At 41.9% G+C, this 25,905-nt stretch overlaps 1 protein-coding gene across 2 annotated transcripts; it reads right to left on the reverse strand.

Annotated features, from left to right (window-relative positions):
- Nucleotides 1-1,993: 1,993 nt before the first annotated feature.
- On the reverse strand, nt 1,994-24,702 carry b4galnt1b (beta-1,4-N-acetyl-galactosaminyl transferase 1b). Of its 2 annotated transcripts, XM_060867333.1 has the most exons (12): nt 24,248-24,702; nt 18,619-18,730; nt 16,361-16,583; nt 15,283-15,459; nt 15,093-15,199; nt 10,203-10,240; nt 8,299-8,479; nt 7,086-7,184; nt 6,250-6,437; nt 5,931-6,071; nt 4,322-4,559; nt 1,997-4,155 (listed from the first exon to the last, which is right to left on the reverse strand). In XM_060867333.1, exons 3-12 carry the CDS (start codon nt 16,573-16,575, stop codon nt 3,941-3,943), a joined length of 1,599 nt encoding a protein of 532 aa, XP_060723316.1. In that variant the 5' UTR covers nt 16,576-16,583; nt 18,619-18,730; nt 24,248-24,702; the 3' UTR covers nt 1,997-3,940. The 2 variants fall into 2 exon arrangements, with proteins under 2 accessions (XP_060723317.1, XP_060723316.1); XM_060867334.1 differs by lacking the exons at nt 10,203-10,240; nt 15,093-15,199; nt 15,283-15,459; ... (1 more) ...; nt 18,619-18,730; nt 24,248-24,702 and having other exon boundaries at nt 1,994-4,155; nt 7,086-7,179; nt 8,299-8,317.
- Between the last annotated feature and the right edge of the window lie 1,203 nt (nt 24,703-25,905).

Raw genomic sequence — 25,905 nt, forward strand, 5'->3', positions numbered from 1 at the left:
GATCACTGTTCTGTCTGATCACTGTTCTGTCTGATCTCTGTTCTGTCTGATCACTGTTCTGTCTGATCACTGTTCTGTCTGATCACAGCTCTGTCTGATCACAGCTCTGTCTGATCACTGTTCTGTCTGATCACAGCTCTGTCTGATCACAGCTCTGTCTGATCACTGTTGTGTCTGATCACTGTTCTGTCTGATCACTGTTCTGTCTGATCACTGTTCTGTCTGATCACAGCTGTCTGATCACCTTTCTGTCTGATCACTGTTCTGTCTGATCTCTGTTCTGTCTGATCACTGTTCTGTCTGATCTCTGTTCTGTCTGATCACTGTTCTGTCTGATCACTGTTCTGTCTGATCTCTGTTCTGTCTGATCACTGTTCTGTCTGATCTCTGTTCTGTCTGATCACTGTTCTGTCTGATCTCTGTTCTGTCTGATCACTGTTCTGTCTGATCACAGCTGTCTGATCACCTTTCTGTCTGATCACTGTTCTGTCTGATCACTGTTCTGTCTGATCTCTGTTCTGTCTGATCACTGTTCTGTCTGATCACTGTTCTGTCTGATCACCTTTCTGTCTGATCACTGTTCTGTCTGATCTCTGTTCTGTCTGATCACTGTTCTGTCTGATCACTGTTCTGTCTGATCTCTGTTCTGTCTGATCACTGTTCTGTCTGATCACTGTTCTGTCTGATCTCTGTTCTGTCTGATCACTGTTCTGTCTGATCACAGCTGTCTGATCACCTTTCTGTCTGATCACTGTTCTGTCTGATCACTGTTCTGTCTGCCTGATCACAGCTCGTCTGATCACAGCTGTCTGATCACCTTTCTGTCTGATCACTGTTCTGTCTGATCACTGTTCTGTCTGATCTCTGTTCTGTCTGATCACTGTTCTGTCTGATCACTGTTCTGTCTGATCACTGTTCTGTCTGATCTCTGTTCTGTCTGATCTCTGTTCTGTCTGATCACTGTTCTGTCTGATCACTGTTCTGTCTGATCACAGCTCTGTCTGATCACTGTTCTGTCTGATCACAGCTCTGTCTGATCACAGCTCTGTCTGATCACTGTTGTGTCTGATCACTGTTCTGTCTGATCACTGTTCTGTCTGATCACTGTTCTGTCTGATCACAGCTGTCTGATCACCTTTCTGTCTGATCACTGTTCTGTCTGATCTCTGTTCTGTCTGATCACTGTTCTGTCTGATCTCTGTTCTGTCTGATCACTGTTCTGTCTGATCACTGTTCTGTCTGATCTCTGTTCTGTCTGATCTCTGTTCTGTCTGATCACTGTTCTGTCTGATCACTGTTCTGTCTGATCACAGCTCTGTCTGATCACTGTTCTGTCTGATCACAGCTCTGTCTGATCACCGCTCTGTCTGATCACTGTTGTGTCTGATCACTGTTCTGTCTGATCACTGTTCTGTCTGATCACTGTTCTGTCTGATCACAGCTGTCTGATCACCTTTCTGTCTGATCACTGTTCTGTCTGATCTCTGTTCTGTCTGATCACTGTTCTGTCTGATCTCTGTTCTGTCTGATCACTGTTCTGTCTGATCTCTGTTCTGTCTGGTCACTGTTCTGTCTGATCACTGTTCTGTCTGATCACTGTTCTGTCTGATCACTGTTCTGTCTGATCACAGCTCTGTCTGATCACCTTTCTGTCTGATCACTGTTCTGTCTGATCACTGTTCTGCCTGATCACAGCTCTGTCTGATCACTGTTCTGTCTGATCACCTTTCTGTCTGATCACCGTTCTGCCTGATCACTGTTCTGTCTGATCTCTGTTCTGTCTGATCACTGTTCTGTCTGATCACTGTTCTGTCTGATCACAGCTCTGTCTGATCACCTTTCTGTCTGATCACTGTTCTGTCTGATCACTGTTCTGTCTGATCACAGCTCTGTCTGATCACTGTTCTGTCTGATCACAGCTCTGTCTGATCACAGCTCTGTCTGATCACTGTTGTGTCTGATCACTGTTCTGTCTGATCACTGTTCTGTCTGATCACTGTTCTGTCTGATCACAGCTGTCTGATCACCTTTCTGTCTGATCACTGTTCTGTCTGATCTCTGTTCTGTCTGATCACTGTTCTGTCTGATCACTGTTCTGTCTGATCACAGCTGTCTGATCACCTTTCTGTCTGATCACTGTTCTGTCTGATCTCTGTTCTGTCTGATCACTGTTCTGTCTGATCACTGACAGATGCCGCTGTACATTTCAACTCCTGAGTCTGTGAGATAAACGTCACTTGGTCACTATGTTTACTGTTTACTTTTTTACAGCTCAAACTTCCATCAACCAAAATCTGTTTAGATTGGATTAGTTTTATTTTTTAATATTTAGGACGTGTGTGTGTTCAGGAACGTGGCTGTAGGAGGTATGCAGTTCTTTTGCTCTATTATAAGTGACACATTCATACAAATCTCTTTATAAACCACAGAAACGGGCTTCAGGAGCTACTCATGCTACTGACATGCACTTAAACTCTTTTGTCCTTTATTACGAGCTCTTGTTTTAGAGAACACTTGATTCATTAGTAGGTCACATGACTATGGAAAAGAAAAAGAGATATTTAGGACAAACTAATCACATCCAAATAGGGCTCACACACTCCTTCATTAACACATGGTTTAAACCTGAGATGTGACCTGGTGACCTTTTGTCTGTGTGTAATGTTTTTCAGACATGGCATGTGGACGTCACGTGCAAAACAACTGCAAAATGTTTACATGCACTTATGGAATCTCTACACGAGTCTCTCAGTAATCTGATCTCATTTAGCGGCTTTGCTGCAAGTCGTGTTTCCACAGCCATCACATTTATCAAGCGTTGCTAAGATAAGAAAAAAAATCATCTAATCTGAACAGCAAGGCAGTGTTTATAAAACCCCCAGATATCTGGTGTCTGTTTCGATCTGGTCATTCTCATCTAATGATCTTTTACAGACATCTCAGAATGACATTAAACCAATCACACTTTAGCTCCAGCGGTTCCGGTACGTCTCAGTACATCAGTAATGTAAATAATGAGGAGATACAGTATGTGATGAAGGATCAGTTCCTGAGCCACACAGTCCTCAGGTGGAGAAAGTCTCAGGGGTTTTTATTTCTTCCTGAATTAACTTGAGCCGTAATCTCACCAGTGTATCTTTATGTTTTAGTGCAAACATTGAGAGAAAACTCAAGTACACACACACACACACACACACACACACTATTGTGAAAGTAGTAATGTTTGGTTTCTCCTCAGACTGTAAACACACGATGGACCACAAACATCAGCCAATCAGGACAAGTAGGCGTCTTTACTCACCTGTCACAAAGCTCCGCCTACTGTATTTGCATTCTACCCTACCCTAGTATTTATGTTTTTTGTGTGTTGTTTTAGGGCGGGGCTTCCCGTCAATCACAGACGGCACCTTTAATAGCTTAAGCGTTTAAGGGTAAAAATTCGTCCATCATCCACATTTTTAATTTTATCGTGTTTCGGTTTGAAATAAAGACATTTTTTTCTATCAGTCATCGTGAAGGAAATTCACTTCAAAAATTCCCTTAAAAACACCCAGCAGAATGATCTGTAACTGTGACTGACAGAAGAGAAACAACGAGAATCACTTGAGACGTAGAAGCTTAGAAATGTGTCTGTATCTAAAGCTTCTCAAATAAAAATCCAAATAAATCAGACCACTGATCATACAAACAAACAAAAACAAACAAACTTGTGACCGTTATCTCTCAGCTGTCAGTCAGACGTGAATGATGTCATGGCCCCTCTAAAAGGAGGAGACTAATTATTTTCTTTCCCACACTGAAATGAGGGAAGTGACGACGTAGCCGACACCACGTGACCCCGAGTCTCCTCAAAGACTCTCGTCAGCTACTGACGAATAAAGAGAAGTCTTGTGGAAGAGGAAGACAGAACGAGGGATAGACGGGACGGTGAGGTGGGCGTTCAGTTGTGTGTCAGACACTGGAAGCGGTTTTTAAAGTACAAGAGGCCATTTTTTGTACGCGTGGCGTCTGAAGAGGCCGGAGGGTAGCGGAACTTGGCGTAGGCTTTGTCGCTCTCTGATTGGCCCCATGGAAGCTTGATTTTGGTGGCGTGGTTCACAATGACATCATCACACGAGCCAACATGGAGCGAACCCAAGCCATCTATGAAAAATTCTGAGAACATGAGACAAATATATGAACAGGTTGAACACAAAAAATTAGATGACTCAGTTACTTCAGCCGGTTGGTTAGTTAAACCAGTCTTTTTTCCATCCTCAGTTAATTATGGGTTTATTTATCACTAACACAAACACATCAGGATATACTGTGTTCCACTCACCGAGGTGGGCGACGCGGGCCAGCCGGGGGTCGAAGCCCACCTGTCGCACCTTGTCTGTCCGAGCCAGAAAAAAGTTGATGACTCCATCAGTGACCACACAGTTGGGGAAACCCTGGATGATGTGATGGAAACCTCGTCTCATGTGGAGACAGTCTCCATCCTCCTCTCCAGATTCGATAGAGATGGTCTGCCTGTAGGTGGAGGTGTATCCTGTAGCTTCACGCACAGCACCACCCACCTACACACACACACACACACACACACACAGAGTCCAATAGAGTCAAATTAAAGTTGGACAAGACATGGATGGATTTAATGTACTGTAGCTGCTGCATATAATATAATAATCTTGAATTTTCATTTGGATCAATAAAGCATCTATCTATCTATCTATCTATCTATCTATCTATCTATCTATCTATCTATCTATCTATCTATCTATCTATCTACCTACCTACAATTTTGGATACAATCTGATTTCTGTTTGGTTTCTGACAGGATGCTGAAGGTCACAAGGCCACTGCAGATGGATGTGTGCATGTGTGTGAGTGTATGTGTTTGTGTGTGTGTGTGTGTGTGTGTGCGTGTATGTGTATATATATGTGTGCGTGTATGTGCATGTGTATGTGTGTATGTGTCTGTGTGTGCGTGTATATATATGTATGTGTCTGTGTGTGTGTGTGTGTGTGTATGTGTGCGTGTGTCTGTGTGTGTGTGTGTGCGTGTGTGTATGTGTGTGTGTGTGCGTGTACTGTATGTGTGCGTGTGTCTGTGTGTGTGTGTGTGTGTGCGTGTGTGTATGTGTGTGTGTGTGTGTGTGCGCGTGTATTAGAATGAGACTACACATGCACTCTAAAATGTCTGAAGGTCACATAACTGACCCCTGACCACATGCACAGTTCTGAAGCAGCCTTGTTTTCCATCCTCTCTATAACCAGACTTCCTCATCTGTGTTCTCTGTCTCACTAAAACTCTATTTCTCATTTCCTTTTCTCTTTTTGTTGAGCTAATGGAGGCTGGTGTTAGAACAGGAGGAAGATAAAGATGAAGATATCACTTTAATGTCTTAAAGTTATTATTTTTGTTTTTTAGTCATCATCATCAATTATTATTATTATTATTATTATTATTATTATTATTATTATTATTGTTAATAAGCATGTGTTGAAGCAGCAGCATAAAGTGCTAGAAATGATTGTGACGTGTATTTCAGGTAAACCAGTAAACACAATCAGAGTCTGAAGCCTGGGCTGAAAATCTCTAACAAACAGCCGTCATGGAAATGCTGAGCTCAGTGCTATCAGCTGTGTAGGAAGAACATGACTTACTAATTAGGACCTAAACAGGTAACAGGTTTGACAACAGCGATGAACCACATATGGCATCATTAAAGGTGGAGACATGACCAGGAAGTGAAGATAATGTCACAGGTAATGCAGATGGTGCAGACCAGCAGGTTTGGGTGCAGGTTCTCATTTCAGAAAGCAGAGATTGGAACTCTCAGGTGTGGAGTCCGTAAGACTGGACACCCCTGACACAGTGTGTGTGTGTTCATTGTCACATTCTCCTGACAGTTGTAAATGTAAACAGTTGTGTAATTGTATCTCACCAGGTCCAGCGTGGTTTTCTCCAGAACATCCACCAGTTTCTCCAGCTTGGTATTGGCAGTGAAGATGAAATCATCGTCCACCCACAGAACGTACTTAGTGGTGACTTGGGACACGGCCAGATTACGACCTGCAAACCAACCCTGACACACACGCACACACATATACACACACAATAAAACACACACAATAAGGCATTTAGTACACAAGCCATTTGGGAATCGACTCCTTTTGGTGAGCCGAGTCAAATGATATGACTCACTTCAACACTTCTTGACTATAGTATATTGGAACTTTGACTTCTATACAAGGATCTCATACCTTTCCGAAGGGCATGATGTAATGCTCAATGTACGGGCCGGACACCACCCTGGGGTTTTCGCTGTCGTCAGCTATCACTATGGTAACAGTGGGGTAGTAGAGCCGTATACTGTCAATCAGGTCTTGTAGCTTGTTATAGCGCAGGAAGGTTTTGGTGGCGATGGTCACAAGAGAGCTGATGTTGTATTCTGAGATTATACAGGAAAGTTAATCAGCACTTTCTGACCAGACAGGTTCAGGAATTCAGCAGTGATGCCATGTAAATAAAGTGAACACATGCATTAGCATACAATGTTACTCAGTATGTCTGTTTAGGATCCGATCTGGATTCAGGACATGTGAATACTCAGGTGGAAGTCACGTGTTGTGTATTTGTGTTTGTTTTTGTATTTTTGTTTTTTTGTGTTGTTTTGCATTTGTGGAGTGTATTTGTGATGTGTATTTCTGTTGTTGTGTTTTTGTGGTGTGTTTTTGTGGTGTTGTGAATTTATGGTGTTTCTTTGTGTTATGTCTTTGTGGTGTTGTATTTTGTGATGTGCTTTTGTGATGTTGTGTGTTTGTGGTGTGTTTTGTGCTTTTGTGGTATTATTGTGTGGTTTATTTGTGTTGTGTTTTTGTGGTATTGTGTATTTGTGTTGTGTTTTTGTGGTGTTATTGTGTGGTTTATTTGTGTTGTGTTTTTGTGGTATTGTGCATTTGTGTTGTGTTTTTGTGGTGTTATTGTGTGGTTTATTTGTGATGTGTATTTGTGGTGTGTTTTTGTGGTGTTATTGTGTGGTTTATTTGTGTTGTGTTTTTGTGGTATTGTGTATTTGTGTTGTGTATTGGTGATGAACCTTTATCCCCGTTAGAGCCTGTGTTGTAGAGTTTGGGCGTCACGCCGTGGCGGATTTTGATGGTGAAAAGAGCCTGATGCCCCTCTGTCTCTAACTGCACTGAAACATAAACATACAGATGCTCACGTCAGGTCACGTCACGTCACGTCAGGTCACGTCATGTCACCTCATGTCACGTCAGATCAAAACCTCTGGACGGTTACCGAAAAAAAAAGGGTTTAAAAGTGTGTTCTTAAGTCTGAGACTAAGTTTGTTGGTGTTAAGCAGTTATATGACATGTATTGCTGTTTCATCTGAACATACTGAACATACTGAACACTCAGGTCTGAGATACTGAGAGCTAGCTGAATAGAGGCAGCATAATTATACGTAGACTCACATGAGCAGGAACTAGATCTTTTCACATCCTCCAGACCACCAGGGGTCACTGTGTGTTTGTGTGTTTAGACTTTAGTCTTTGGCTCACCTTCAACCCAATGTAACAAGATCAGATCTTTCTTTTAATAATTCTTATGAGCAAAGTTTGGTGTGCATTACATTCTCCTCACGCTCAGTAAAGATTCACACAGATCTTCTCAAGTCCACAGACCAGACCTGCCCTTCCTCTGAGAGTCTGTGGTGTTCTGAGCAGATATGCTGGAACATGTTCAGATAAGAAATCCACTTGGACGGTGTTTAATATCGAGTGTAATGTCCTTAGAGATCAAATTCTTCTGTGTGTGAATTCTGAATAAAAAGAGGAAACTTCTCGTTTCTATGACTTCACCTCCACGTACTGCAAGAAAGAAGGTAAGGAGGGAACTTCTCCTGCTGGATTCACTGAGGAACACACACTTCACTGAGGAACACACACTTCACTGAGGAACACACACCTTACTGAGGAACACACACGTCACTGAGGAACACACACGTCACTGAGGAACACACACCATACTGAGGAACACACACTTCACTGAGGAACACACATGTCACTGAGGAACACACACGTCACTGAGGAACACACACCATACTGAGGAACACACACTTCACTGAGGAACACACACGTCACTGAGGAACACACACGTCACTGAGGAACACCCACGTCACTGAGGAACACCCACGTCACTGAGGAACACACACTTCACTGAGGAACACACACTTCACTGAGGAACACACACCTGTTTGTACCTCTTTGTGTGTGTGTGTGTGTGTGTGTGTGTGTGTGCGTGTGTACCTGTATCAGCAGTACTGGGGTGGAACAGTGTGTTTGTGTAGGTGATGAACTGTAGCTGGCGGTTCAGGTTGGGTAACAGGAAGCTGCTCAGGGTCATGTGCATCTCACCCTCACCTCTGACCTTCACCCCCTCCACCTCTGCGGCCACATTAAATGTCCCAAGAGATGCAGAGAAATTCAGCTGTAAAGAGACGGAGAGGAAAAAACACAAAGAAAACTAAATCCTACAAAATAATAAACAATAACTCACAAAAAAAGGAAATGATCCTCTATTTATTTATTTTAATAGAAATATTAGTCTTTTAAAAAATAGCATTTTATTTAAATACAAAAAAACACTGAAAAGGGTGAAATGTAAAATTCTGTGCACACACACACACACACACACACACACACCACATAAACACTTCACTAACACAAACTTCACAAACACACTTCACAAACACACACACACCACATAAACACTTCACTAACACAAACTTCACACACACACACACACACACACACACACACACTTCACAAACACACTTCACAAACACACACACACCACATAAACACTTCACTAACACAAACTTCACACACACACACTTCACAAACACACTTCACACACACACACACACACACACACACCACATGAACACTTCACTAACACAAACTTCACACACACACACACACACACACACACTTCACAAACACACTTCACACACACACACACACCACATGAACACTTCACTAACACAAACTTCACACACACACACCACATAAACACTTCACTAACACAAACTTCACACACACACAAACACAAACACACACCACATAAACACTTCAAAAACACACTTCACACACACACTTCACAAACACACTTCACACACACACACCACATAAACACTTCACAAACACAATTCACACACACACACACACACACACTCTTCACAAACACAGTTCATACACACACTTCACACACACACACTTCACACACACACAAATACACACTTCACACACACTTCACACACACAACTTCACAAACACACTTCACACACACACTTCACAAACACACAGTTCATACACACACACTTCACACACACACACACACACACACACTTCACAAACACACTTCACAAACACACACACACCACATAAACACTTCACTAACACAAACTTCACACACACACACACACACACACACACACACTTCACAAACACACTTCACAAACACACACACACCACATAAACACTTCACTAACATAAACTTCACACACACACACTTCACAAACACACTTCACACACACACACCACATGAACACTTCACTAACACAAACTTCACACACACACACACACACACACACACACTTCACAAACACACTTCACACACACACACACACACCACATGAACACTTCACTAACACAAACTTCACACACACACACCACATAAACACTTCACTAACACAAACTTCACACACACACACAAACACAAACACACACCACATAAACACTTCAAAAACACACTTCACACACACACTTCACAAACACACTTCACACACACACACCACATAAACACTTCACAAACACAATTCACACACACACACACACACACACACACACACTCTTCACAAACACAGTTCATACACACACTTCACACACACACACTTCACACACACTTCACACACACACAAATACACACTTCACACACACTTCACACACACAACTTCACAAACACACTTCACAAACACACAGTTCATACACACACACACACACATACACACTTCACACACACACATACACACTTCATACACACACACATCACACACACACACACACAACTTCACAAACACACTTCACACACACACTTCACACACACACACACTTTACACACTCAGCTTCTCGTGCAAATCAGTTCATCTTACAGTGTAAATGTCTCTTGGAAGGTCTCTGAAGGCCAAACCTGAAACACAGAGCAGACACACTTCCTGTTATCTGACAGTCAGATCTGAGAACAATCTGATCTCCACCATCTACATCGCTGTTCTTTACAGAATAGTTTCTGTGAGGCTCTCACAGTCAGCTGGTTTTATCTGGCAGGATGTGATGCTGATTAAGATCCTAACAGTGTGGCTTTAAGCCTTTGTCTGTGTTTGTAACTTGATTACACTCTTCTGGCTGTTACAGGCACGGCGCAGCCGCTTGGCCGACGCCCACAAACCTCCATAAAAGGTAACGCTCACAAAATAAAAATATCGAGTAAACGGTAAAAACAGACTTTCTCCCAGTTTAATGTGCCGTTAATATCAAAAAACTACAAAATATTCAGTAGATTTGTGTTACTGGTCAACACAATTATTATATAATCCATTATAACTTTATAACCATCATAACTTTGTGATCCCATACAATTTAAAGTTGATCTATTAAACTGTACATTAATGAGACATGCGTAAAGTTACAAACAAACATTTTTTATAAGTTTACAGAATTTATTATTAAATCAGACTCGTTACTCACATGTCTTTATTAGGGCCTGAGCACCGAATGGTGCGAAGCCCTATTGTTTTTCCTCGGGAGTATTTATTTATTTATTAGGGCCTGAGCACCGAATGGTGCGAAGCCCTATTGTTTTTCCTCGGGAGTATTATTTTTTTTTTTTTTTTTTTTTTTTTTTTTCCCACACATTGGCCAATTGGGGTCCCTTAACATGCTCGAAAACTCTTGAAATTTGGCACACACGTCAGAGTCGCGCAACACTAGGATTGGACAAAGGTTGGAATACGGGCGTGGCAGGGGGGCTCTGTAGCGCCCCCTGTAATGCAAAAACAAACATTGGTGCACAGATCGGGCAATTATGTCGCACATGTATGAGAGTTGGTACGCATATAGATCTCATCGACCCGAACTACTTTCGCGCTCTAAACTATGAGCTCCGCCCAACAGGAAGTCGGCCATTTTTGATTGTTTTATAAGTGCATGCGGTGAACTTTTAAATACTCCTCATAGGGAATTCATGCGATTGACATCAAACGTTGTGAACATGATGCCGAGACATTGCACTTGCAAAATTGCGAAGGGATTTTTGATATCTCGAACGGTGTTGCCATGGCGAGGCGACAAAGTTATGGCGAATTCAGAGAAACAGGAAATGTCTAATATCTAAAGCAAAAAATGTCTTATTGGGAAGACACGTGGTGTGTATGTTCGGCCAAGGATTCCGATCGCATCTATGTGCCTATTGTGAATCTCGGACATAGCGCCACCAACAGGCACCAGGAAGTGTGTCAGTCACAAAGGTGGATTTTTTCACAGTTGCATGCAATGGACTTTTAAATACTCCTCCTAGAGGATTCATGCGATTGACACCAAAAGTGGTCAACATGATGCTTAGACGTTGTAGATGATAAATCGCGTAGGGATTTTTGCTATCTTGAACGCTGTTCACAAGCGTCAAACTTTACTTTCTTTTTCAGGTATATTTAAGGCTTTTGGTGTGCTTAGATTAACTTGAAATTTGACACATACATCACATTTGTCGGCTGTTAAGTGTGGACAAAAAGGTCAGACAAAGGTGTGTCTCTTAAGTGGCTCACTAGCGCCCCCATTTGTCTAAAATGTGGGGTTTCATTTACCTACAGTCCCCAAATGGGTCAGTAACAACATACGCACATGTAGGAGAGTTGGTACGCTTATAGATCTCATCGACCCGAACAACTTTCGCGCTCTATTGTTTTAGATTGTTTTATAAGTGCATGCGGTGAACTTTTAAATACTCCTCCTAGGGCATTCATGCGATTGACATGAAACGTGGTGAACATGATGCCGAGACATTGCACTTGCTAAATTGCGAAGGGATTTTTGATATCTCGAACGGTGCTGCCATGGCGAGGCGACAAAGTTATGGCGAATTCAGAGAAACAGAAAGTGTCTAATATCTAAAGCAAAAAATGTCTTATTGGGAAGACACGCAGTGTGTATGTTCGGCCAAGGATTCCGATCGCATCGATGTGCCTATTGTGAATCTCGGACATAGCGCCACCAACAGCCACCAGGAAGTGTGTCAGTCACAACAGTTGCATGTGGTGAACTTTTAAATACTCCTCCTAGGGAATTCATGCGATTGACATCAAACGTGGTGAACATGATGCCGAGACATTGCATTTGCTAAATTGCGAAGGGATTTTTGATATCTCGAACGGTGCTGCCATGGCGAGGCGACAAAGTTATGGCGAATTCAGAAAAACAGAAAGTGTCTAATATCTAAAGCAGAAAATGTCTTATGGTGATGACACGCGGTGTGTATGTTCGGCCAAGGATTCCGATCGCATCGATGTGCTCATTGTGAGTCCCGGGTATAGCGCCACCAACAGGCCCCAGGAAGTGTGTCAGTCACAAAGGTGGATTTTTTTCACAGCTGCATGCGGTAAACTTTTAAATACTCCTCCTAGAGGATTCATGCAATTGAGACCAGACTTGGCCACCATGATGCAGAGATAGTGGAGATGCGAAATTGCGAACGGATTTTTGATATCTCAAACACTGTTGCCATGGCATCGTGTCAAAGTTTACTTTTATTTCAGGCATATTTAAGGCTTTTGGCGTGCTTAGATTAATTTGAAATTTGACACATACATCACATTTGTCGGCTGTTAAGTGTGGACAAAAAGGTCAGACAAAGGTGTGTCTCTTAAGTGGCTCACTAGCGCCCCCGTTTGTCTAAAATGTGGGGTTTCTTTTACCTACAGTCCCCAAATGGGTCAGTAACAACATAAAATAGTCCACTGATATTTACCCACTTGATGCACTTGCTGACCGTGCATTGTTTTCTGGAAGGCACCGTATAGCGATAAAAAAACGTGCGAGGGCCCGTCATCGCTGCTTGCAGCTATATTTATTATTATTATTATTGTTATTGACGTTAAACATGCATTTCTCACCATTTTTATGCCTTGAGGATGGATTATCACTTAACGTTTGTAACTAAGGACCATGTTGATCACACACACCTGCATCCTGCCTCTAATGGAACTCTACACACACTCAGGCTGTGTGAAGGTAGACGTCATGCTCTTCTGAAGCATTCAGTCTTTTACCCTTAAGGACGAGTTTAATGTGGATGCATCAAAGATCTGCTCTGTTCCTCCACACAGACATGACTGAGATCTCATTACTCGTCATTATCACTGGGCCTTTATTTAATACTCTAATAGTTTTACTACATTCATGTTTTTTGTAACTTTATCTTTCAGCTCTGTTCAGATACTGTTTATGTCCATAAGTGTGTTTGTTCTAAAGATAATCACCATAATATTAGGATTCTGTCTCTCTTTTCAGCTCTGTCTCACTCCCTCTGTCTCAATCCCTCTGTCTCACTCCCTCTGTCTCACTCCCTCTCTCTGACTCCCTCTCTCTAACTCCCTCTCTCTGACTCCCTCTGTCTGTCTTTCTCTCGCTCACTCCCTCTGTCTCACTCCCTGTCTCACTCCCTCTGTCTCACTCCCTCTCTGACTCTCTCTCTCTGACTCCCTCTGTCTGACTTTCTCTGTCTTACTCTCTCTCTCTGACCCCCTCTCTCACTCCCTTTGTCTCACTCCCACTGTGTCACTCCCTCTGTCTCACTCCCTCTCTCTGACTCCCTCTGTCTGACTTTCTCTGTCTTTCTCTCTCTCACTCCCTCTGTCTCACTCCCTCGGTCTCACTCCCTCTGTCTCACTCCCTTTGTCTCACTCCCACTGTGTCATTCCCACTGTGTCACTCTCTGTGTCACTCCCTCTCTCTCACTCCCTCTCTTTGACTTTCTCTGTCACTCCCTCTGTGTCACTCCCTCTGTGTCACTCCCACTGTGTCATTCCCACTGTGTCACTCCCACTGTGTCACTCCCACTGTGTCACTCCCTCTGTCACTCATTCTGCGTCACTCCCTCTGCGTCACTCCCTCTGCGTCACTCCCACTGCGTCACTCCCACTGCGTCACTCCCACTGTGTCACTCCCACTGTGTCACTCCCTCTGTGTCACTCCCTCTGCGTCACTCCCACTGCGTCACTCCCACTGCGTCACTCCCACTGCGTCACTCCCACTGTGTCATTCCCACTGTGTCACTCTCTGTGTCACTCTCTGTGTCACTCCCTCTCTCTCACTCCCTCTCTTTGACTTTCTCTGTCACTCCCTCTGTGTCACTCCCTCTGTGTCACTCCCTCTGTGTCACTCCCACTGTGTCACTCCCACTGTGTCACTCCCACTGTGTCACTCCCACTGTGTCACTCTGTCAGTCGTAACTGCTCTTCAGCTGGAAATATAAAAACCCAGTTTCTCACCTTCCCTGAAGCAGATTTGTGAAAATGAGACTCAGATGTTTCACATTTATCTCAGTGCTCAGAGTGGAGACGCCTGCTGATGAATCTCTACATGTGGTGCAGTGATGGTAAAATAAACAGCCCGAGGCTGGAGTGATAATGCTTCTGTTCTACACCAGTGTTGATTATTTTCCTACAACAGCGCCTCAAGGAGTGTTTTATTACTCAGACACAGGCACACAAAGTGCTAACACTGGAGACTCCTTCCATCAATGCTCACTAAACATCTTACAGAGAATTTCATCATATCGACGACTGATTTGAAACCATTTAAGTCAAGCGTCTGATGTACATGTCCCTATGCTTGAGCTGTTGCTATCGAAACAATAACATACCAGAACCAGCGTTAATATTAACCTGTTTATAAAGAATCGGTCGACACCTTCTGAACAATCAGAATTCAGAATTCAGCAGTCAGTAACCATCAACTCTGTGTCACGTCCTCAATGAAACATTCACCTGGTATGAGGATGGTCTTGAGTGGCCGCACCTCCACACCCTGCGTCGGATACTGAAGAGGGCTGTTAGCTTCGGCTACGATCAGAAAATCAGCAGGAGTCTGTGACCTACACACACACACATACAGTATATATATTGTATGATCTTAAATGGTGAGGTGTTTTAGTGTATTTTTGCTGAGTCTTTGCACCTCATTTGGAAGCCCTGGTACTCTTTGGCGCGGCGTCTCTTCATTTCGTCGAGCTGAGAAGGTTGGAAGGCCGTGTGAAGCGTTTGGGCAGACACTCGTGGGAACAGCAGCTTGGCAAAAGGTAAATTCACAGCAGCCCTCTCACCCTCACACACACAGCCGTTACGAGCCAGGAGACTATGAGAAAAGGAAACAGGACGTTGCTCTTACTTTAACAGATTTGTTTAATCTCATACACCAATATTCCAGAACTCCACATTAACATTATTAAACTTTTATTTGTATAGCGCTTTTAAAAGTGGACATTGTCTCAAAGCAGATTTGCAGAAATATAAAAATTCAGAATAAAAAGTACAAAGTTTAAAATTTTACATTCAAATTTTTTTCATTTCACCGTCTGAGGTGACGGTGGTTAGGAAAACTCCCTGAGACGCCATGAGAAAGAAACCTGGAGAGGAACCAGACTGAAAGGAGAACCTCATCCTCATAAGGGTGACACCAGAGAGTGGGATTATAAATCATTATAAACACAGAGTGGGATTATAAATCATTATAAACACAGAGTGGGATTATAAATCATTATAAACACAGAGTGGGATTATAAATCATTATAAACACAGCGTGGGATTATAAATCATTATAAACACAGAGTGGGATTATAAATCATTATAAACACTGAGTGGGATTATAAATCATTATAAACATTCAGAGTGGGATTATAAATCATTCTAAACACTGAGAGTGGGATTATAAATCATTATAAACACAGAGTGGGATTATAAATCATTATAAACACAGAGTGGGATTATAAATCATTATAAACACTGAGAGTGGGATTATAAATCATTATAAACACTGAGTGGGATTATAAATCATTATAAACATTGAGAGTGGGATTATAAATCATTATAAACACTGCGAGTGGGATTATAAATCATTATAAACACTGCGAGTGGGATTATAAATCATTATAAACATTGAGAGTGGGATTTTAAATCATTATTAACACTTCATGACAGAGCAGGGAGCAGAACAGCACTAGATCCAGTGCATCGTATTACTGAATCCAGGTACTGACCCTGCAACGTTATCCTTCACATGATACGGGATGGAGCCGGTGCTCAGGTCCGGGTCAGGGAGCCTTTCCTCCAGCAGACGCTCCACTCCTGAGCCGGGTCTCTGCCGTAGGTCCACAGTGCTGTAGGCTCGAGTGGGCCATGAGTGCATCACAGCCATCAGCAGCACCACCGACGCCACCAGCACTAACAACATTGTCTTCAGCAGAGAATGCATTCTACAGTCTGAGACAGGAAACACACACACACACACACACACACACACATACAGAGGCACACACAGACATACACAATTTTAAACATTTAAATTTACAATTAAAATACAAAGATTTTGTTTTGGTTCTGTTCTACAAACTAGTGCAAGAGGAGCAGCTTTCTGATTGACAGTTGAACAGCGACGCCTCCTCGTCCTGCCTGCTGCATGTTGGTGGTTCACATCAGGTTTTCACAAATATACACACTCACTGTCCACTTTATTAGGAACACCTGTACACCTGCTCATTCATTTATGCCATCCTTTAATCAGCCAAACATGTGGCAGCAGCACAATGTGTAAGGTGGATGTTGGTCTCAGACGGTAAGGTTTGAGTTGTTTTTAAGAATTAAGATCTTCACACAACAGTTTCTAGAGTTTACACAGAATGGTGTAGGAGATCAGAGGCAAATGATCAGACTGCTTAAATAGTTACTCAAATAGTCTTTAAAAACATGAGGAACAGAAAAACATCTATAACAAACAGCACATCAAACCTTGAGGTGGATGAGCTCCAACAGCAGAAGACCACAGTAGGTTCCTCTCTCGACAGACAAGAACAGAACTCTGAGGCTATCATCACGCTCCTCATGTAGAACTGTGCTGCTGCTACATGATTGGCTGATGCGATGACTGCATGTATGATCAGGTGCACTAATAAAATGGACGGTGAGTGTTTATCACAGCCTGACAGATTAATGAGCGAGAGCTACATTCGCCCCGTAAGGAGTTTAGCTTTAATCTCCTCTGATTTATCTATCATTAATTGGAATTAATTACAGGTGTGCTGCACTCAGGTGGAAGGGAACATCTGGCCCTCGAGGATCACAGACGAGCTCCTTGGGCTCAGGGGAGGAGGAACCAGTGTTTAGAAAAAAACACACAGGTGCCAATAATTAAGGGTCTAAAAATGATTTGTGATGTGATTAGGGGTTGAATTTCATCTCATCTTTGGAAATGTATTTTCGATGAAGCAGCAAGAAGATTTCATTAAAACTCTGATGTTTAACCTTAATTATTATGTCATTATTAATTTGTGTTTATTGTTATTTATTATTTGTATAAAACTCCTTTCATTAAGATGATAAGAGGAACTAAATCAAATTAAAATAATAAATATCTAACATTTAAAATATGAACAATTCTTCTCCATAATTTAATTTAAATATATTACTTAAGATTTACATAAGATTTAAAGAGAAAATAAATCTAAATAAATATTAATATCGTCCTGAACAAAAGGCACACACATAGGATTGGAGGTTACATTAAATTCTTTATATTTTAAAGAACAGTTCAGTCAAAAACACAGAGTTATGGTGTTATGATTATGATTGTGTGTGTGTGTGTGTGTGTGTGTGTGTGTGTGTGTGTGTGTGTGTATGTATGTGTGTGTATGTGTGTGTATGTGTATGTGTATGTGTATGTGTGTATGTGTATGTGTATGTGTATGTGTATGTGTGTATGTGTATGTGTATGTGTGTATGTGTATGTGTGTATGTGTATGTGTATGTGTGTATGTGTATGTGTATGTGTATGTGTGTATGTGTATGTGTATGTGTGTATGTGTATGTGTGTATGTGTATGTGTATGTGTGTATGTGTGTATGTGTGTATGTGTATGTGTATATGTGTGTGTATGTGTATGTGTGTATGTGTATGTGTATGTGTGTATGTGTATGTGTATGTGTATATGTGTGTGTATGTGTATGTGTGTATGTGTATGTGTATGTGTATGTGTGTATGTGTATGTGTATGTGTATGTGTGTATGTGTATGTGTGTATGTGTATGTGTATATGTGTGTGTATGTGTATGTGTATATGTGTATGTGTATGTGTATGTGTATGTGTATGTGTATGTGTGTATGTGTATGTGTATATGTGTATGTGTATGTGTATGTGTATGTGTGTATGTGTATGTGTATATGTGTATGTGTATGTGTGTATGTGTATGTATGTGTGTATGTGTATGTGTGTATGTGTATGTGTATATGTGTAACACACTCACTGTATGGTGTCAGTGTGAGATGTGCAGGAAGCCATTGTTGCTCCTGAGGATCACTTCACTGATGTACAGAATCAGACCAGAGACGAGGCTGGAGTCAGACTCTGCCCATTTGCTGAACACAGAGCGCACACACACACACACACACACACACACACACACACACACACACACATACACATACACACACACACGTGTTAGTGAAGAGTTACAAGAAGAAGTACAACATCAGTAACCTGAATAAAGGAAGCAATGTATTCTGGTCTGGTGCCACATCAATCCAGATGTTCTTTCTCCATGAGCAGAGGAACAGCAGAAGCTTGATAACTGGAATAAATAAAGGAATAATGTTTACATAAACGAGTCTTTATCTGACTCTGTCTGAAACTTCTGCTGAATTTTGTCTGAACGTCTGCAGCTATAATCACACTTAATAAACCAGGAGCAGAGAAGAACCCTGAAGAACCCTATAAATCTATCACCTCTAGTGTTGTAGAGAAAAACAGAAATAGTGATGAAACTTTTAAAGTCCTGAGTGTTTACTTTCATATGAGCTTCATATTAACACCACTGTGGAGTGAGACACGAGACACGTTCAGTCATCAACACGGACACGAGACAAACAGGAGACTGAAGAAAAGTGTTTTCATTACTGAGAAACACACTCTCTCTCTTTGTCTATGTGTGTGTGTGTGTGTGTGTGTGTGTGCTGATGGCTAATGAAACACTCCTCCGCCTCCCCTGAGGTTTTATCATCACTAAATTTTCAGTGTTTTTAGGCCACAGTTCAATTGTCCTGAAAACACTTTTGATGAATAAAAACCTTCACAACAAATCAGAAGAAAAAGAAAAAAACACCAAAACAAACAAACAAAAACTTTTTATGGTTTTAAAGAAAACTCTGGAACTTTGTTACCTGTCATTAAGATTAAACAGAAACTAATAAAAAATGTTGTTATTGGAAAATAAAATAAAAATGACAAAAAAGATTCTGCTGTTTAAAAAAAAAAAAATGAAACGAATAAAAAAAACGATGAAATAAAGAACTGAAAAAATTATAACACAAAAAGGAGTTTAAAATGAATATAAAAAATAAAGATAACTGTTAAAACTGTTATAATAAAATACAATAAAATAAGTTAATAAAAAATTAGTACAAACAAACAAACAAACAAACAAATAAATAGGATAATTTATAATGACATTTTAGAAAATAATAAATTAAACAAATTAAATTAAACAAGTCAATTTCAAATTTGGGGGTCACAGTGGCTTAGTGGTTATCACGTTCTCCTCACACCACCAGGGTTGGGGGTTCGATTCCCGCCTCCACCTTGTGTGTGTGGAGTTTGCATGTTCTCCCCATGCCTCGGGGGTTTCCTCCGGGTACTCCGGTTTCCTCCCCCGGTGCAAAGACATGCATGGTAGGTTGATTGGCATCTCTGGAAAATTGTCCATAGTGTGTGATTGTGTGAGTGAATGAGAGTGTGTGTGCGCCCTGTGATGGGTTGGCACTCCGTCCAGGGTGTATCCTGCCTTGATGCCCGATGACGCCTGAGATAGACACAGGCTCCCCGTGACCCGAGGTAGTTCGGATAAGCGGTAGAAGATGAATGAATGAATGAATGAATTTCAAAATAACAAAATAAAATAAAGCTTAAAACTTAAGAAAGTTAAGTAAAGAAATACAGCAGTTTGTAGAGTGAGTTTGTAAAATGATTTTTTTTGCTTATAGAAAGTTCATTCACTCATTCACTCATTTTCTACCACTTATCCAAACTACCTCGGGTCACGGGGGGCCTGTGCCTATCTCAGGCGTCATCGGGCATCAAGGCAGGATACACCCTGGATGGAGTGCCAACCCATCACAGGGCACACACACACACACACACTCTCCTTATAGAAAGTTAAACGTTGTTATTTTGTGTCTCTGCTCGTAATAGTGATGATGACCAATTGCACTTTAATCCTCCTTTAAACAGATGACAAGAGGAAATAAAGTTCAGTCATCATCATTTATTCAGATGAATGATTTTTACTGTAACCGCTTCCAACAATTAAATAAAGCTGATTTCAGTCTCAGACTTCAGTTTGGCGGCTCTCACGGTGCATCACTTCCTGTTCAGCGCTTGCATCTCAGATAGAAATGAAGACATTGATCAGTAATCTGATCTGCATTAATGTCAGCTTTTAAATCCTCGACTGGCTCCAGATCAGTGAGTGAGGCTGGACATGTGGAGCTGAGAAGATCTTGGACCATGAGAGTGCACGAGGAGAAAGATCCCAACGTCCTCTAAACGTGGGTCGATATACAACAGTCTAATGCACCGAGTCTGGAGCGCAGACGTGCCGATCAGCTCATACGGGATTTACTATAAAACCTAGAGCACAGAGTGAGGAGAACATCCTGTAGGCCACAGACACATGTTCTGAGAGAAAATCATAAAAACTCTACTTTTATTATTCATATCCCGCTTTACTGCTTCAAGTTTTGAGTTGGATACAAAAACATCCTGAATAAATCTCATCATGTGGCGTCTCCTCCAGTGTCGATGATGGTGCTGATGGACAGTGAGATGTTCTCCTCCGTAGACTGTCATTGACTTTCATTCACTTTAATGCTCGCTCTCGCTGTTTCTTTACCAGGTTCTAAGTAAAACCCTTTTCCAAAACAAACAACACGGAACACTGAACTGTCCTCGAGTCCAAACGAACACCAGAAGAACCCGTGAAGGTTCTGCGTGAACTCCTGAACTACAGTGTGTACAGCGGAGAGTCAGAGATAAACGTTAGAGCCAGAATCAGACTCTGTGTTGTTTTCGTCTTTGTGAACTTAAGGCCCTGACCCTGCGTCCCCAGATCTCACACTGACGCCGAGGTCTCAGGATTGTGAGCCTTTATTTTTTGACACATAAACATAAACAGGCTTCTGATAAAGTGAGCGGATTCTGAGTGAAGTGTTTTTTATTTGAAGTCTCATTCATTTCATTCCAGATGTGAGTCAGTGGTGTAATTCCACATGCTGTGAAGTGAATTGCTCCGGCTCAGTGAACAAGACGGTCCGATCTATGGTGATCTTCATGATACTGTTAAAGACCAAAAATACTATATCACTATATCCCTCGACTCCTGAAGGCTTTCTGCAGCTTTATAAAGCAGATAAATAAGATTTATTCCTTTTATTTAAAGTTGTGAGAGTTTTTTTTGTGTTGTTTGCGGCCAAAAATACCTTTGTATCAAAATTCAGGGTGTTTTAATTATTTTGACTAAAACTCCATGAATATTAAATCCCAAGCTTCTGTTAAACTCCTAGCAGTGAGGACACGTGTACTGACTTCCCCTGAGAGCTGTACTCATGTCACACACACACATACACACACGTGATTGAGGAGGGACTCGGCTGGATGCGTTCTGTGAAGTCACATGACACTGTCCCAGTAGCTAATAACATACTGCCTCACTGATCACACCTCACTTTCACACTTTCACTCTGTGGTCTTTCACCTGGTCCGACACATCACACTCACATGACACAGACAGTTGTGCACACTGATTCACGGTTCTCTTATTAAAATGCTCAGGTTCTGCTTTCTGAAGTGAGCACTGCATCTCTTCCTGCCGCATGTCGTCGTCGTGATGAGGCTCGACACACAACGCTCTTTTGTTTAGAGTACTGTACGCTCCATCAAATTCTTGGGTAGATGAAGCCTAAAGAGACTGGGAGCAGCTCACATGGGTGTTATGTTCAACAAAACCACTCTTCAAAGACAACTGGCATGCCAGCAGGATCCGACTGGCCCTAGCTGCCGTTTCACCTGGGGGGGGCTCAGACAGAAAAGAGCTCAGAAAAGAGCCTACAGGCTTTTACCTAATCCTGCACTCTTATCTTTGTGGGCAGAACATGATGCTAACTGTCATATCTGGCACTCATGTGGCGCTGATGTTGATGAACCTATGCCTGAATTGAAGTGTTCACTGGGCGCTGATGAGGTAGAATTCTAAGGGTAATTCTAGCTCCCTGCCAAACATGTGATGGGACACCCCAGTGGTGGCGTGTTGGGTAGCGCGATAATGCGAAAGGGTTTGGGAGAGAGCAGCTTTAAATGGGAAACCTCGTGGTTTGTTATTTGTAAGGAGGAGGAAGAAAAACAAGAACCGCCTTCTGCCGTTAACGTAAATGATGGACTCGCAGCCATGAAGTGACCGGAAACATTCATTAACACTGACCACTGGAGACTACATGTGGGTGTGGCCAGAGACCCAATAAAGGTTACACAAATACAAGAATGAAGAGCTCACTCATTCTCCTTCATCTGCTATGATATGATGAAGATAAACACTACTAATAAACACAGACACCAAAATATCATTCTAGAATGTTTCATTTCAGCTTCAAGAAAACTGATCTAGAATGACTGATGCTCCACCCACTGAGAAATGGTATTACTATGGCAACCAGTAAAAGATTCCTGTATGTGTGTCTTCTAGCTGTGGGGTTGTTTAGAAGAACGTGTCGAGTTGTGTTGAATATTATTTACAACATCTTAGTTCTTCACTTTGCTCCATTTAGTGCACAAGATGTTCCGAGTCGTTCAATCACAAAACATTTAAATGAGATAAAAAGTGACTGTGTTTGTAAACTAATGCAGAACTTTACAGATTTTACACAACAGAACATTAAATCGTGTTCAGACAAATATTTAAGTTTTGAAAGACATCTGTAAAATTTTACTAGTCAGATTAGTAGACCATTAAACATTAGGAAGCAGGAGACTGACAGAACTCATATCAAGCAATTTAGAGCAATTTTATGAGCTTGATTAAACTTTGATATTAATTTGCGTGCTGCCCTGCTTTAAAGCGGGTAGGTACAGAGACAGACAGACAGACAGACAGACAGACAGACAGACAGGCTGACAGACAGACAGACAGACAGGCTGACAGACAGACAGACAGACAGGTTGACAGACAGACAGACAGACAGGCAGGTTGACAGACAGACAGACAGACAGATAGTAACTAAACGTTCGTCCTGGATGAGGTCCCGGCCGGTTTGGCGCGCGCACATGATCGCGGTTTACACCTAAGAAAGCCTTCATAGGAAGATGAAATTTAGTCAATTTGTATTTTAAACATCACACACACACACACACACACACACACACACACACACACACACACACACACGATTTCTGCAAAATCGTCGGCCTTAAATTTGATGACATGAGGCGCGCGCACAGAGCGGAGATTCCCGTTAAACCCGAGAACAGGAACACACACACACACACACACACACACACACACACTATAGGGCCGCGAGGTGAACTCACAACATACAAGACAAGAGCAGCAATAAGACACATTACAGATCCCGAATGTAGATGTATGAGTCCCGAGTGCAGATATTTATTGTTATTGTTCATGTAACACGGACCTTCTTTATTTCTCATCTACATCATTTGCGCATTTACCGAAATCCATTCCTGTGTGTACAGTGACGATGATCCGGAAAAGGGGCCCGGAATATCATGAAGCTAATCACCGCCACCACCTTCACCATCATCTTCATCATCATCTTCATCGTCATCTTGGGTGAGCCAAAAAAAATCGGCATGCCATAAATAGAGCTTACCTTTAAACGCCTTTTAAATGGACTCCTGTAATGATCCTACATCACAGGCTGCAGAGGAAAGAGCTGCAAGATCCGGCGGCATGACATCCAGCCGCTGAGGAAGGAGAGAGAAGGATGCAGGAGGAGAGTGAGAGAGAGAGAGAGAGAGAGAGAGAGAGAGAGAGAGAGAGAGAGAGAGAGAGAGAGAGAGTCGCCCCTCTGGCGTAGAATCATTCCGATGGAGAAGGAAAGCTGACCGCAGCACCGCGAGAGCGCAGGAGGAACCGCGGAGTTCCTCGCAGTTCCACACTGAGCCCAAGAGAGGGCGCGCAAGCACACACACACAAACACACACACACACACACACACACACACACACATTACGAGATGCTTACATCCTATACCCCAGTGTAACTCCTTCCTGGGGTATGGGATGTGCCACGCCCGTTTACTCACTCAGTGGGCTGCACAGACGCACAGAGATGTTCCATATGTGATTCTCGCAAAAAACAACTGTCTTGGTTCTTCAGTCTCGATCAGAGATCGTCACTGCATCCAATAGAGCAACATATTCCCTTCTATCACATCAGTCATTCACCCTGAAACGATTGAAGTCTAATTCAGAGACAAACATTGCTCTGATCATCAAGGTTTCTGTGATGTTAATGATGTCACCTAGTCCTTGAGCTTGTGAAGGTGACCCTGAACGTTATCCCTGGACCTCCACAGAACTTCACTTTATCTCCATATCCTGGAGGCAGTGCTGAAGAAGATCTCATGTACAGACTTCAAGATTATTACTGTTTATCTTTATTTAGGATTGTTTTCAACTGCCCAGATTAAGGTCCTCAATAATCCACAGGTTAATGCAGAGGTTTTATAACAAGTGATTCAAGAGACTTTTATTATCCTTTTAATCTTATATAGCTGATGTTGTACACAGTGAGAAGAAACAGCATTCCTACAGGAGCCTGGAGCTGCAGAAAGACACAGAACTACATTACATTACATTTACAGCATTTAGCAGACACTCTTATCCAGAGTGACTTACATTTTTATTTCAGTTTATACACCTGAGCAATTGAGGGTTAGGGGCCTTGCTCAGGGGCCCTGCTGTGGCAACCGATCAGTAGTCGAACACCTTAACGAGCTGCTCCGCAGTAAACAGGAAAACCCTTCAGAGGATTACCAACACCTCCCAAAACAGTTCTTCACCTGGAAGAACTATTCAGCTCTTGCTGCCTCAGCAGAGCAAACAACATACTGAAACACCAAACCCACCCTGGACAAGATCTATGTGACCTTCTACCCTCTGGCAGAAGCTTCAGGTCCATCAAACAGACTCAGGAACAGTTTCTAACCCAGAGCCATTAGAAGCAATCAATATAGAAGACACTGAATGTTGTCTTCTATGCAAAACCTCAGTAGGTAAACTTATAATACACATGTGCAATATCTCAGCTGTTTACTACTTTAACTAAATAGTATTTATCGGATCAGTTATGTTGATATTTATGTTAATGATTATGTTAATGATTATGTTAATGTTTATACTCTTTTTATATTCTTTTTTACCATTTTATGCACCATAAAGACTAACATTTAAATTTGTTGTACCATGTGCAATGACAATAAAAAATCTATCTATCTATCTATCTATCTATCTATCTATCTATCTA

The sequence above is a fragment of the Tachysurus vachellii genome, chromosome 4, assembly GCF_030014155.1.
Source record: "Tachysurus vachellii isolate PV-2020 chromosome 4, HZAU_Pvac_v1, whole genome shotgun sequence".
Classification (NCBI taxonomy): Eukaryota; Metazoa; Chordata; class Actinopteri; order Siluriformes; family Bagridae; genus Tachysurus; species Tachysurus vachellii.